The sequence below is a fragment of the Oncorhynchus mykiss genome, chromosome 28 (genome assembly GCF_013265735.2).
Source record: "Oncorhynchus mykiss isolate Arlee chromosome 28, USDA_OmykA_1.1, whole genome shotgun sequence".
Taxonomy (NCBI): Eukaryota; Metazoa; Chordata; class Actinopteri; order Salmoniformes; family Salmonidae; genus Oncorhynchus; species Oncorhynchus mykiss.
Window position 1 is genome coordinate 15,829,230 of NC_048592.1, and position 16,112 is coordinate 15,845,341.

General features: G+C 40.8%; 1 protein-coding gene across 2 annotated transcripts in view; it reads left to right on the forward strand.

Moving 5' to 3' along the window:
* The first annotated feature begins 1,934 nt into the window (after window positions 1–1,934).
* The window catches only part of LOC110508629 (adenylate cyclase type 1), a 65,005-nt gene continuing 50,827 nt past the window's right edge, over window positions 1,935–16,112 (forward strand). For both annotated transcript variants that reach the window (XM_021589285.2, XM_036966419.1), the window contains exons 1-3: window positions 1,935–2,898; window positions 9,989–10,138; window positions 10,485–10,603. In XM_021589285.2, coding sequence (XP_021444960.2) covers window positions 2,290–2,898; window positions 9,989–10,138; window positions 10,485–10,603 — 878 coding nt within the window. In that variant the 5' untranslated portion in view covers window positions 1,935–2,289. The remainder of the gene's footprint in view (window positions 2,899–9,988; window positions 10,139–10,484; window positions 10,604–16,112) is intronic.

A 16,112-nucleotide genomic window follows, 5' to 3' on the forward strand; every position in this document is an offset into this window, starting at 1 on the left:
TACCCTCAGCTTCTTTAGCAAGGCAGTGGTCGTCTTGGAGGTGTGTTTGGGGTCGTTATCATGTTGGAATACTGCCCTGCGGCCCAGTCTCCGAAGGGAGGGGATCATGCTCTGCTTCAGTATGTCACAGTACATGTGGGCATTCATGGTTCCCTCAATGAACTGTAGCTCCCCAGTGCAGGCAGCACTCATGCAGCCCCAGACCATGACACTCACACCACCATGCTTGACTGTAGGCAAGACACACTTGTCACCTGGTTGCCTCCACACACGCTTGACAACATCTGAACCAAATAAGTTTATCTTGGTCTCATCAGACCACAGGACATGGTTCCAGTAATCCATGTCCTTAGTCTGCTTGTCTTCAGCAAACTGTTTGCGGGCTTTCTTGTGCATCATCTTTAGAAGAGGCTTCCTTGTGGGACGACAGCCATGCAGACCAATTTGATGCAGTGTACGGCGTATGGTCTGAGCACTGACAGGCTGACCCCCCACCCCTTCAACCTCTGCAGCAATGCTGGCAGCACTCATACATCTATTTCCCAAAGACAACCTCTGGATATGACGCTGAGCACGTACACTCAACTTATTTGGTCGACCATGGCGAGGCCTGTTCTGAGTGGAACCGGTCCAGTTAAACCGCTGTATGGTCTTGGCCACCGTGCTGCAGCTCAGTTTCAGGGTCTTGGCAATCTTCTTATAGCCCAGGCCATCTTTATGAAGAGCAACAATTATTTTTTTCAGATCCTCAGAGAATTCTTTGCCATGCTATGTTGAACTTTCAGTGACCAGTCAGTATGAGGGAGTGTGAGAGCGATGACACCAAATTTAACACACCTGCTCCCCATTCACACCTGAGACCTTGTAACACTAACAAGTCACATGACACCAGGGAGGGAAAATGGCTAATTGGGCCCAATTTGGTATATATGTGTATGTGTGTGTGTGTGTATATATGTATATATATATATATATATATATATATATATATATATATATATATATATATATATATATATATATATATATATATATATATATATGTGTATATATATATATATATATATATATATGTATATATATATATATATATATATATATATATATATATGTATATATATATATGTATATATATATATATATATATATATATATATATACATATATATATATGTATATATATATATATATACATATATATATATGTATATATATATATATATGTATATATATATATATGTATATATGTATATATATGTATATATATATATATATATGTATATATATATATATATATATATGTATATATATATATATATATATATATATATATATATGTATATATATATATATATATATATATATATGTATATATATATATATATATATATATATATATATATATATATATATGTATATATATATATATATATATATATATGTATATATATATATATATATATATATATATATATATATATATATATATATATGTATATATATATATATATGTATATATATATATATATATATATATATGTATATATATATATATATATATGTATATATATATATATATATATATGTATATATATATATATATATGTATATATATATATATATATATATGTATATATATATATATATATATATATGTATATATATATATATATATGAATTAAAGTTAGAATGTTTAGATAATACATAGATAAATAATTAAATACATGTAGATATGTAGAGAATTAATACATTTTAGTCTAATTTTTCTGTTAACTTGCTAATTTATTTAATTATGTGTGGATTTATTCATTTATTTTTCCATTTATATGTGCATTTATGTATTTCTAATTTTGGCAGGTTTGGTCCTCCATACATCTCAAGTCTGTTTTCTCTTGTTGTCTGTTGAGTTACTGAGACGTGTCTTATCTCCACCTCATAATGCGCATGCGTGATCCAATCTGAGCCTTGCGAAAAGCTGTTAGATTCAGAACTCGACCGTCGTGTGCGGGACTCTGTTTCCATGATGTTGTCCTTGCCCAAGTGAAACGAAAAATACTTTTTGGAGTCTTGCTCAAGGGGCGAACATGCTTGCACGTTTCCTTGGTGACTGATCTCGACGAACAACGGATTTCAACCTGTGGATAGTGCATGTCGCGCGTCAGGAGATTACAGTGGCAGGCCAGTCCTCCAGCCTTAGTGATCCGGGACGCTCTCCTCTCTAGACTGCTGCGTGCTTGATTGTTTCCCGGCGTCGGTCTGTGGCGCGCTGTGTGGTCCAGTGTCTAGTTTATGAATGGCCCTGACATGGAGGAAATTCCGTTTCAGAAAGTCAAAACCCGGCGGAAGAAAAGCCATTGTCCACCAGGCGTCCCTCTGACTACCATCGCATGCGAGGATGAGTTCGACTGCAAGGAGCTGGAGTCTCTGTTCCAGAACTACAATCTAAAGCTGGAGCAGACGTCCACTCTCAAAGCCCTGGCGGTGCTCATCGTCATGGCATCGACGCTGGCGGTGGTGGAGTTGCTGTCCGGCCCCAATCTGACCATCTCCAAGGGGTCCCATCCGGTACACTGTATCGTCTTCGTGTCCCTCTTCATTGTCACCAACGTCAAGTACCTTCAGGTGACCCAGCTCCAGCAGATCGTCAACCTGACCTTGCTCTTCGGCTTCACCTTCTCGTTCCTCTGCTGTCCCTTCTCCCTCGGCGCGGTGGGGCTGGAGCCCCCGACCAACCCGGAGCAAGGCATGTGGCAGCTCATGCTGGTTACATTCGTTGCCTACTCGCTCCTGCCGGTGCGGACTCTGTTAGCAGTGATGTTTGGAATAATGATTGCCATCTCTCATATAATTGTGACAGCCACCTCCGTGACAGTTGAGACGCAGAAATTATGGAGAACGGTAAGTAGGCTATACATAGTTAACCACCAGGCTAGGCTATTCGAAGCATGGATAATGGGGCTTTAATCTAGAACAGATAAGGGAAACGCGAGAGGAAGAATGAGCCTGTCAATATGAAGTTCAGCACCATCAAGTGGACAGCGACCGGCGGGGGTCACCGATTTGCGCGCGATTCATACAATGTCTGAGCACTGCTTGTCCGCCTGCTTTGATTTTGAAAGACATACAAAGACAACATTCTACAATGAAATATGTTTCGGTTTTGTATCTGTAATGCCCTAGATTTATGTAGAATAGAAACATCAGTGAACTCAAGGCATGCTGTTTTTTTTATAAGGAGCGCGTGCTGGATGTATGCTATAGTAGAAAGTGCAAAGCCGTGTGCGATAACGTGCGGAGAGGTGCTCAGTAGTTCAATCTAAACACGGGCTTCAATGACGTGTGGCTGATTGTGATCACAACTGCAGACAGGAGAGCAGGGCCTGGAATTTAGGTTTACGAGTGTTTTAACGATCCATCTTTCCTACAATGGCCGAACATGTAACATGCTTTTCCCAAAACACCACGCGGAGAGAATGGTCGCTAAGTGCGTTGTGGAGCATGTGTCAATATCCTGCTGATAAAATCAAAAGAAAGGGAGAGCTGCTCTCATATTAGCTTTCTCCAATCAAATCGTACCTCATCATTAACATTATTTCACAATACCGACGACGGATCAGCTCATATTACCATCTACGGCTGCAGATATTGATGCGGCTTATTTCCACTCGCACACAATGATTGAATCAATGTTATTTTAACGTCATTTCAATGAAGTTACGTTGAACCGACGTGGAATAGACGTTGAATTGACATCTGTGCCCAGCAATAAATCACCGATATTAGGCTAGACATCATATAATATATTGAGACAAAGTACAGACAGTAACCTACAAGTATCAACATATAACTTAATTGATTGAACTTGAAATGTATTTCAATATGATTGAAATAGACCTATAGCCTACTGTTTATGCTATGTTTTAAGTTTGAAGTGTATTTTTATACTTTTCTTGTTTGTATCAATTACAAAGACATTGGCAACTTTATTTGTAGTCAACTTTGTTCTGAAGTTATCGGCGGTCACAGAGAGACGGACGAACCATGTGATTCTATGTTTAGCAGCGACCTTTCTGTGTATAAAGTGACGCAGGAGGGCAAAAAACGACGCGCTTGGCTGTTCTACGAGTGGTCTGGGGCAGGCGTTTGATTACGAGTGTTTTCAAGAGCAACGTTAATAACATTGGCTTTGGGGAACTGCTCGGAGATTTAACGATTCTCCTACGAAGGAAGGTTCTATCGATGAATTTAGCCTTAATATGCTTTTGGGAAACCGGGCCCATGTCTTGTCAGTCAAAGTATAAGCAGGCTTTCCGTGTTGACATTGCTTCAGTTCTAGGCTAATAGTCTCATGTTACTGAGGTAGGAGGGAGGGAGGGACATACAAATAGGCAATAGAGCTGTATCTGTCTCACACCATTTACTTCAAAATAGCCTGAGTGACTGATTTGACTTGGGTCCGTGATGTGTGTGCCTAAATGATTGACACCCTTGAAAAAGATGAGCAGTAATGACTGTAGGCCTATAAAATACATAATTAAAATACTAAGCTACAGTATATTGTATGCAACAACAACAAAAAATGGAAAATTATATTATTTATAATTCTGTAAGGTGTTTTTTTTATATATATTTTTTAATTTCTAAAAACCTGTTTTTGCTTTGTCATTATGGGGTGTTGTGTGTAAATTGATGAGGGGAAACAATTATTTCATCCATTTTAGAAAAAGGCTGTAACTTAACAAAATGTGGAAAAGGGGAAGTGGTCTGAATACTTTCTGAATGTCTAATAATATGACCCAACCTCATATCACCCTATACTGCCAACAGAGTGGAACAAAACAAACAGGGCCACACAGAGAGACCAGACGGACAGTGCTCAGACAGGATTCACGTACAGTGTGCCTCTGTTTCATAGGGAATATCTGGTCCATTTAGGCTGAAAGTACTTGATGTAGAACCAAAGCAGGCCGTGGTTGATGACCCCAACCAGATACTAGACAACCAGACAGTTAATAAAAGGTCAAGCAAACCCAAAGAACTTTATACCAAAAATGTCTTGACAGTCTCAACAAGTTCTCTCTCTCTCTCTCTCTCTCTCTCTCTCTCTCTTGGTCTTGCTCTCGCTCTCACTCGCTCGCTCTCTCTGTCATGGAGAGGTTTAGCCCTCAGTCATATCAGCTCTGATTTGCTTTCTTCCTTTAGCATGTGGCATGTAATATCTTGCTCGTGTAGCCTATACGTGTGTCAGGAGGACGGTGTGTGAAGGACAGCGCTAGCGGTAGCAGAGTACAGCCTAGGAAGGGAAAGCTAATCCATTAAGCCTGGAGATTAGCTCAGTGGTATGACCGTAAAGGACCTGTGTTTCAACCAACCAACAACCACCAAACAAGACTATAGGCCCCCTTCCCTTCAGGGTCACAGTGAGGCTATGTGTGGCGTAAACAAACCAATAATAACCAAATCTCAGTCAGAGCGAGAAGGACATAACATTATTATGTTCCCTCTCCTGATTATCCACTACAGCATTGCTAAATTCTGTCATAAGAGTCCACCAGTACACCAATCATGTGTGATCCTGATATTTGAGTCTCGTTGTCTGCATTGCAGACATGAGACCATGGATTTCTTGTGCCTTGGGGATCGGGTCAGATCCCAGCTTATGCCATTTGCTATTCATGTTGACAATATAAGCTTGTCCTCATCAAATACAATCACACACCCTACAGTACAGTATAACTAATTCACTTATTGGATGCTGTTGCCTGTATTGTGTTGTCTAAATGAGCTGCTTGTTCTTACTAGTCTATCATTGACCTATTCTGATTTACAGTTCATAGAAGGAAAGCAGTCAATTGAAAATGTAATTCATTGGGCCCTAATCTATGTATTTCACATGACTGGGCAGGGACACAGCCATGGGTGGGCCTGGGAGGGCATAAACCCACCCACTTGGGAGCCAGGTCCACTCACTGGGGAGCCAGGCCCAGCCAATCAGAATTAGTTTTTCCCCCACAAAAGGGCATTATTACAGACAGAAATACTCCTCAGGACTCCGCTCCCCATCCTCAGATGATCCTGCAAGTACAGAAGCCAGATGTGGAGGTATTGGGCTGGCATGGTTACACGTGATTTGCGGTTGTGAGTAGGGCTGTGGCGGTCATGAAATTTCTTCAGCTGGTGATTTTCAAGCAAATAACTTTCGGCTCACGGTAATGGACCGTTAATTAAAATTAAATAAACCAATTTAGCATCTCCTGGCTTCCACAGATAGCCTACATGCCACTGATACTGACCTTTGGAACATCTACATTTTAAGAAGTCTAATAAATCCATGTAATATAACCTACACCATCACAATAAATCCATCATTTATTTTTAGACAGGTCTAAAGAAGCATGATATGAAGAAAATTGAGTCTATTTCAGACGAACAGAACAGAATAGCACACTCTGGCTATGCCAAATTGATGTGGGCTACACTAGTTCATTTAGCAGACAAGATTTTCTTCAAATTCCGTGGCATTATTTTATAGTATGAAGAATACAATTGAACAAAGCTGAATAAAATAGACAGGATATTTTCTCCAAACGATTTGAGGGAGTGAACACATGCGGCTATTCTGTGTTGAGAGGTTAACAAAGAAATAGATACTCTTATATGGTTAATTTAGAGTTATTAATATAACTTTAGTTGTGATACAAACGTTGGCCTATATGTTATTTTTAAAACATTCTAAGGCTGCACGATGAGACTCTAATGATGATTTGAAAAATGTAGCTTGAATGGCATGAGCTCTGCTTTGTTATTTTTTTGCGCAGGCTGTACACACTACATCAGTTACTCATTCACAATTTGACAAGCACTTGATAATGCCTAGGATTTCACGGTGGCATCCCCTTTGTGTGGCCTTAATGCACCCTAAAGGCATAGTCAACTTAGTGTATGTAAACGTCTGACCCACTGGAATTGTCACACAGGGAATTATGAGTGAAATATTCTGTCTGTAAACAATTGTTGGAAAAATGACTTGTGTCATGCACAAAATAAATGTCCAAACCGACTTGACAAAACTTTAGTTTGTTCACAAGAAATTTGGGGAGTGGTTGAAAAACGAGTTTTAAATTATTCCAACCTAAGTGTATGTACATTTCCGACTTCAACTGTATTACAGCAGACCTTGTAAACACCAGTGGTGAATCACCAATCAGGGTCTATAGAAAAAATGACTGCTGGTGAGGAAGACACACTGTATGTCAGCCTATGTGTATGTGTGTTTGCTTGTGCATGTGTGTGTGTGTGTCTGTGTTTGGGTGTTAAAGGTCACATCTCCAGGCCCAGTCATGCTCAGCCACATGGAAAACACTCAGTTTACACAGGCTCTGTCTATCTGTTGTTCTCTCCTACCTGACCTACACTCAGCTGGAAGCATAGCCCATTTATGTTTACCCCTCTGTGCTTTTACACCACACACACACACACAAACACACACACACACACACACACACACACACCCTGAGTGATTGCTTCCAAATGTGTATTGACAAGACAAAGCAAAATACTTCATTTTTGACTTCCAATTAATTTTTGTGAATGTGCAGTACATCTCTTTTCTCTTCCTCTGTCTATACTATGCATCAGTCCATCAATGTGCAATGTGTTTAGGCCAGGTGGGTTCTACTACCTCAGCTTCACTTGGCACTTTATGCATTAAAGGGTCAATCAGCAGTTCAACGAATACCAAAGCGGAGCACCCGGCCACTGATTTGGTAAATAGCTGAGGAATGGGACTGGAAAATGTAACCACTGTCAAATTAATAGACAGAGCTCTGGATGCAAAGACTGACCATCCATGAGATACAATTGTACTTTTAACCATGCTTTGAGGCTATGCAGTGTTTGTTTTCAATTACATTGTTTAACAAAAAAGGGGAAAACAAGCTTATTTGGAAATGGCAGTAATTTGAAAACGTATATGTCCATTATCATTTAACCTTTATTTAACCAGGTCAAGTCAGTTAAGAACAAATTCTTATTTACAATGACTGCCCACACCGGCTAAACCCTAACCATAACGATGCTGGGCCAATTGTGTGCCGCCCTATGGGACTCCTGGTCAAGCCCGGTTGTGAGACAGCCCGGGATCAAACCAGGGTCTGTAGTGACGCCTCTTGCACTGCAATGCAGTGCCTTAGACCGCTGCGCCACTTGGGAGCCCATTTCTCCATACTTTCTATCTCGTTGTAGACATTCAAGAGCGGCCTGGAGTGTATTTTTTAACCCAAAATAATCATTTCCTATTAACATTACATTTTTTTTATTCAAACATCCCCTGGGCCAGATTGAATGGGTCCGGTCTGCCAGTCATTCTGCTAACGGTAGTGAAACTACCTTCAACATCCTTCAAACTTCACACAGAGACATAAATGGTACCCATGTGTTCATCTGACTCTGGGTAAGTACAAAAAGGGCTTGATTGCCAAAATGTCTCAATGTCCCTTTTGAGATCAGAGTGGCAAGTTAGGCTCCAACATATTGGTAGCAAACAGAGTGAGCAGTGGTGTGAATTAGAGCCACAAGCGAACAGCCACCTCTTCCTTTATCATCTCACCACAGCGGCGCCGCATCAGTCAGTCTATATTTCAGATGATGTCAACATAATGGCTTTTTAACCCACGGAGCGCTGGAATTTTGACTGTTGATATTTCAATATTTAAATTTTGTAAATATTCCATAATAAATAGCTAAAATAATTCATATATTTTTTAATGTTAAGTTAGCCTAACGGCCCATCCAGACCGTGCCTAAACTACAGTATATTGAAACAAATGTCACACATATAATAATAGATGTGAGCCCAAAGACAAGATTAAATAGATAATGGTCTGATGGGTGATAAAAGTATTAATTGCCAAATTGAGACTGATGACGGCATCCACCGACAAAGAGCTGACCAAAAAACACTTTTTTCAAATCATCCTGCAGAGATCCATGCAGGCAAGATGTTTTGATTGCTATACCCTATACCCTATCGGAGAGAGCAGATTCTAAGCTTTCCAAATTCACCTAGTTTTGCCAAACAACTCTCAAAATGGCACAGAATATGGTAATAATATAACTCTTTCCTAGTATAACTACGGCTCCACTCCTCCTCTTGTGAGTGCTGGTGGCAAACAGCGATGAATTGTATTCTGTTATATCCCTTTATATTCTTACTGTAAAATACAGTATATGTGTTGACTGTGGTTGGGCAGGGAAATGAATACAAGCGTGTTATGTATGCTAAATTGACAAGTTGATTTCATTGGCATGGCGAAGCCATATAGCCTCGGCAAGTACTGTAAGTACCTATACATAAAACTCAAAACATGTTATTCTGTTCTTTTGAAATAAATTGTCTTTTGTATCATGTTGAATATGACCTTCCTAAACTAAATATGAATGATTTCTCTGTGATTGTGGCTATTACATTGATTTATTTGACTGCCGGCTATTCTACTGTTAAACGTGCATACGGTCATTTCAACCGTCACGGTGCTTTGAGGTTGAAATGCCCCAAAAGTTTTAGTCTTTGATGATATTTATCTCAAAGGACTGCTAGAGTGTTAAATACACATCATTTGGAAAAGTCAGAGACAGGTCGGTTCAATGTTTTTATTGAAAGGAAGTTATTAAAATGCCCAAAAATTCAAAACAGTCAGATTGACGTCTTGGTGATAATGAAGAATGACCGAAAGTGACCTTCTCGTTCCACAAAAGAAATGTGCCAGTGTTTCCCCTAGGATTTTGGAAAAAAGTTGCATCATGTATTTGGTATTTAAGACCGTCTTTAACTTGAGAGCATAGTGTCGCTCAGTTGGTGTGAGAGCATGGGACTAGGAATACTAAAGCCACACCTTCAATTTCCGCAGGGATCCTATGTCACTTTGGATGAAAGATTATGAGGTTATGTATGCTAAGTGGCATAATGTTGTGGTGTTTGTGCTTGCAGCTGGTGGCCAACACAGTGCTGTTTACCAGTGTGAACCTCTCTGGATTGTTTGTGCGCATCCTGACTGAGCGAGCACAGAGGAAGGCTTTCCTACAGGCACGCAACTGCATCGAGGAGAGGCTACGCATGGAGGATGAGAATGAGAAACAGGTATAAACACACACATACGCACACACACACACACACACACACACATACAAATTCCCACGGACACACCAGCATGCAGACACACAAACACACATTAACAGAAGGCATAAGGGTAAAATCAGGCTTCTATATTTCTCTCATATTATTTCTTTAAACACACTTGGTGACTCATTCACACTTTTTTTTCCAATTCCGTTTGTTCCACCACCTTTTATCTCTCACTTTTCTTATCTGCACCACCACCAACACTCTCCTCTCATATTCTCAAGTCTGATTGACTTTTAAGTATACCTCTCTTTCCTTCTCCTCACGCCGTCCTTCTCTCTCTCTCTCTCACCCACCCACACAGGAGCGACTTCTGATGAGTTTGTTGCCCAGGAACGTGGCGATGGAGATGAAAGAAGACTTCCTGAAGCCTCCTGAAAGGATCTTCCACAAGATCTACATCCAACGGCACGACAACGTCAGGTAGGGCACCCATCCAAACTCCAAAACTCCCAACCCAGCGTCAGGGGTAGAAACATTGGTTAGCTCCGATGATCATTTTAACGAAATGGCTGCGTTTTAGAATTCTCTGGAAGTCTCCTGCCGATAGCTTAAAATATGATTTATTTTATAGAACTGGGTCTGCTCTACTCATTCGGCTGCCCAGATAACAAGTTACTTTGACGACTGGTGCTTGTTTAATTAGATCAAAGCTGAATGAATGTCTGCAGGATCACATTATGATAGTATTCTACATATATTTGAAGTATTCTACATACATTTGAAGTGGTTGAAAAACCTGTTTTTCAACCACTCCACAAATTTCTTGTTAACAAACTATAGTCGGTTAGGACATTTACTTTGTGCATGACACGAGTAATTTTTCCAAAAATTGTTTACAGACAGATTATTTCACTTATAATTCACTGTATCACAATTCCTCTGGGTCAGAAGTTTACATACACTAAGGTGACTGTGCCTTTAAACAGCTTGGAAAATTCCAGAAAATTATGTCATGGCTTTAGAAGCTTCGATAGGCTAATTGACATGATTTGAGTCAATTGGAGGTGTATCTATGGATGCATTTCAAGGACTACTTTCAAACTCAGTGCCTCTTTGCTTGACATCATGAGAAAATCAAAAGATATCAGCCAAGACCTCAAGTCTGGTTAATCCTTGGGAGCAATTTCCAAATGCCTGAAGGTACCAGGTTCATCTGTACAAACAATAGTACTCAAGTATAAAGACCATGGGACCACGCAGCCGTCATACCGCTCAGGAAGGAAACGCGCTCTGTCTCCTAGAGATGAATGTACTTTGGTGCGAAAACTGCATATCAACCCCAGAACAACAGCAAAGGACATTGTGAAGATGCTGGAGGAAACAGGTACAAAAGTATCTATATCCACAGTAAAATGAGTCCTGTATATCGACATATCCTGAAAGGCCGCTCAGCAAGGAAGAAGCCACTGCTCCAAAACCGCTATAAAAAAGCCAGACTACCGTTTGCAACTGCACATGGGGACTAAGATCGTACTTTTTGGAGAAATGTCCTCTAGTCTGATGAAACAAAAATAGAACTGTTTGGCCATAATGACCATCATTATTTTTGGAGGAAAAAGGGGGAGGCTTGCAAGCCAAAGAACACCATCCAAACCGTGAGCACGGCGGCTGGCACCATCATGTTGTGGTGTGCTTTGCTGCAGGAGGGACTGGAAGGAAAATTATGTGGATAGATATAATGAAGCAACATCTCAAGACATCAGTCAGTAAGTTAAAGTATATCGAAATGACCCCAAGCATACTTCCAAAGTTGTGACAAAATGGCTTAAGGACAACAAAGTCTAGGTATTGGATTGGCCATCACAAAGCACTGACCTCAATCCTATAGAACATTTGGGGGAAGAGCTGAAAAAGCGTGTGCGAGCAAGGAGGCCTACAAACCTGACTCAGTTACACCAGCTCTGTCAGGTGGAATGGGCAAAAATTTACCCAACTTATTGTGGGAAGCTTGTGGAAGGCTACCGGAAACATTTGAACCAAGTTAAACAATTTAAAGGCAATGCTATGCAATACTAATTGAGTGTGTGTAAACTTTTGACCCACTGGGAATGTGGTGAAAGAAATAAAAGCTGAAATTATTCTGACATTTCACATTCTTAAAATAAAGTGGTGATCCCAATTGACCTAAGAGGGAAGTTTTACTAGGATAAAATGTCAGGAATTGTGAAAAACTGAGTTTAAATGTATTTGGCTACGGTGTATCTAAACTTCCGACTTCAACTGTAACTAGTGTTTGGCATATTACTTGAAAATGTGATTACAGTGATTAAGGTAACCAGTAACGTTATTTCAATTGACATAATTTATACTTTTCAATTTAAATTAGCAACGGAATGTCATGTGCTGAGAGAGAGTTCGGGGGCTTGCAAAGATAATCTTGCTCTGCAGCTGAAATGTACCATGTACAGTGCATTCGGTTTCCAGACTCCTTGACTTTTTCCACATTTTGTAAAATTACATACTTATTCTAAAATTGATAAAATAAATACATCTTCTCATCAATCTACACACAATACCCCATTATGACAAAGTGGTTTTTAGATTGTGTATGTGTATATATATAATATATATATATAGATAAGTATTCAGACCCTTTACCCAGTACTTTGTTGAAGCACCATTGGAAGCGATTACAGCCTTGAGTCTTCTTGGGTATAACGTAACAAGCTTGGCACACTTGTATTTGGGGAGTTTCTCACATTCTTCTCTGCAGATCCTCTTAAGCTCTGTCAGGTTGGATGGGGAGCGTCGCTGCACAGCTATTTTTAGGTCTCTCCAGAGATGTTTGATCCGGTTCAAGTCCGGGCTCTGGCTTGGTCACTTAAAGACATTCGCAGACTTGTCCCGAAGCCCCTCCTGCGTTGTCTTGGCTGTGTGCTTAAGGTCGTTGTCCTGTTGGAAGGTGAACCTTTCGCCCAAGTCTGAGGTCCTGAATTCTCTGGCCCAGGTTTTCAGATCTCTCTCTGTACTTTGCTCCGTTCACTTTTCCCTCTATCCTGACTAGTCTCCCAGTGCCTGCTGCTGAAAAACATCCCCACAACATGATGATGGCACCACCATGCTTCACCGTTATGGAACACACCGGAGGGATGGTGCCAGGTTTCCTCCAGATTTGACGCTTGGGTTTGCTGTTGTAATGGTTAAATTGGCATTGAGCAAAGCTTCTTGTGAGCTGACAGAGGGGCATTGTGTCTCAGTCAGTGGTTGGTGTCAGTGTTTGCCAGATGGCATTAGCTTGCACAGAGTGTTACCGACCAACACACTGGTTTCGCTGGAGGGGGACCAGCAATTTATTCAGTGGGTTGACTGAGTGCTTCTTCGTCAGTAACTCTTCCACTTCCAAAGAGCTTTTTTGGCTCCTTCCCTCACTCCTTTCCTCCCCCTCTCTCTCCACTTTCCTCTCTCCATGCCTCCGTCCCTCCCTCTTTCTTTGCAATTGAATTCAAAAGGCTTTATTGACATGGTAAACATATATTTACATTGCCAAAACAAGTGAAATAGATCATAAACGAAAGTGAAATACATAATCAAAAATGAACAGTAAACATTACACTCACGAAAGTTTCAAAGGAATAGAGACATTTCAAATGTCCTATTATGGCTATGTACAGTGTTACATCTCTCTCACACTCTCCCTCTCTCTCTCTCTCTCTCTCTCTCTCTCTCTCTCTCTCTCTCCCACCCTCCTGTTGCTACTCTTCACTTGATTATCAACCCCTCTTGTCTTCCTCTCCCCCACTCCATGCTCTCTGTCTCTTTCTTCCTCTATCCCCCCCTCTACTCTCCTCCTCTTCCTCATTTTCTTTATTTCTCCCTTTTTCACTTTGTATATTTATTTCCTTCATGTTGTCAGAGGGGTGTTGACGCGTGAGGTGGGAAGTTTGCTTAGCCTCGGGATTAAGCCTCTACAGGAGATTAAATGCAATGGACACTAAACTGTTTAGCGTAAGGCTGTGTGTGTATGTTTGTGTGTGTGTGTGCACGTGTGTGTGTGTGTGTGTGGTTAAATATGGACACATCTCAGTGGAGTGCTGCTGATTGCTATGTGCCTCTCACTGCACCAATGGGCTTTAGGCCTTGTTCACATGCAGTTAGTGCCCACTGACGATCTACTGAGAGAGATCCAAGCCTATTGCAAGGGGTGAATCATAGGATGAAGGTCTGCTGCAGTTGAAAAGTAAACAGTGGTACAGTAATTTAGTCAATACTTTGTTATTATGTTCCGCGACTGGATTTGAAATGAAATGATTATGGTAGCTTGGATTATTATGACACGGTGCTGGTGTGGGTAGTTTATAAACACTTAAATATTATGCCGTACTAATAAACGTGTCTATAAATAAGAAAAATATGAAACATTGCCAAAGTTAAGCTAAGAAAAGCCATGGTATGTTTACAGAGCATTACCTCACATGAAATGCCAGCCAGAGAGTATAATGCTCCTTGATAAGGGAATCTTCTCTGCAAACGAGATAAGTTAATAGATGCTTTCGATTGTATTCATCTCTCAATTTACATCACATTAAGCTGTGTCTGTGTTGCACTGAGAAGGAAAGAGGGAAAAAGAGGAAGGTAATATGCAATGGTGTGTGCAGAATTATACTGGGAAAGGAAGAGAGGGAAACAACATAGATGGGAAGAGAATTAGAAAAGCAATGCATCAGAGCCTTTAGCTCGTTTTGTGTACTAACAATTCAGTAGCAGTGAAACAGAAAACTGTGTGTATCTGATTCTGTCATGCCATACTATTCGCTAGACAGCATCAGATACATGGGTTACATATACAGTACATGTCCTCTGCCTCATCGACAGTGGCAGTATGATCGGCAGCACCTGTGTTTTTACTCCAGAAATGTGTCGTCTTCCTTTCTATTTCTTTTCCCTGCCCAGCTCTGAAAATGCCAGAGCAAAGGGGTTGAATACTTACTGACTCAGGACATTTCAGCTTTTCATTTTTCATTCATCAGTAAACATTTCTAACAACATAATTCCACTTTGACAATATGGGGGTATTGTGTGTAGGTTAGTGACCAAAAATATCACGATTGAACACATTTCAAATTCGGGCGGGAACACAACACAATGTGAAAGTCAAGGGGTGTGAATGCTTTCTGAAGGCACTTTAAGACCTGAGGCAATTTTGTAAATACGCCACTTCCTGCAGCCTTCAAACCAACGGGCAACACACACACACACACACACACACACACACACACACACACACACTCCATTGTCCCACATTACTGGCAACATGCCCAATCCTACTGACAGTCTGCTATTGTTGCGTAACCCAGACAGACAGGCAGGCAGGTTGCATCACAGCCATCTCCTGAATCCCACCTGACACATTCTGGTCTGGCTTGACAGGTCTAGATCTCCTAGAGCACGGCCCTCTGGGGACTTTACACCTGTTGATGATGTGCTGTCTGTGTGTGTGTGTATCACAACACTGCCGGCCTCCCTGTCCTCTCACACAGAGAATCAGCAGAATTATCCATCCAGGAAGTAATTGACCCTCTGCTCAGGGTGGCTTTTATCACTGTGACCCACATGCCATCTCATCAAGCAGGCTCTTTACCACTGCCACCAGTCTCTACAAGAGCCTTGACGTCAACAACTGCTCCTCACACACACACACACACACACACACACACACACACCTCTAGCCTTGAACCCCTCCGAGTTGCTTTGCAAGCCCTTTCACACACAACATGATCACATTCCAATCACGAGCACTAGGCTCGCCTGGCTGCTTCAGAAAGGCTAGGCTACATTACGATACAATACAATGTTTATTGGTCCATTATACACTGAATAGAACATAAATGTGTTTTGGCAGGGTTTTTTTGGCCGTCACAGCAGTACTCAGCCCCACCACACATTAGTATAATAGGGAGATGGCAGAGAAGTCCCCTGGAATGTGATGAGA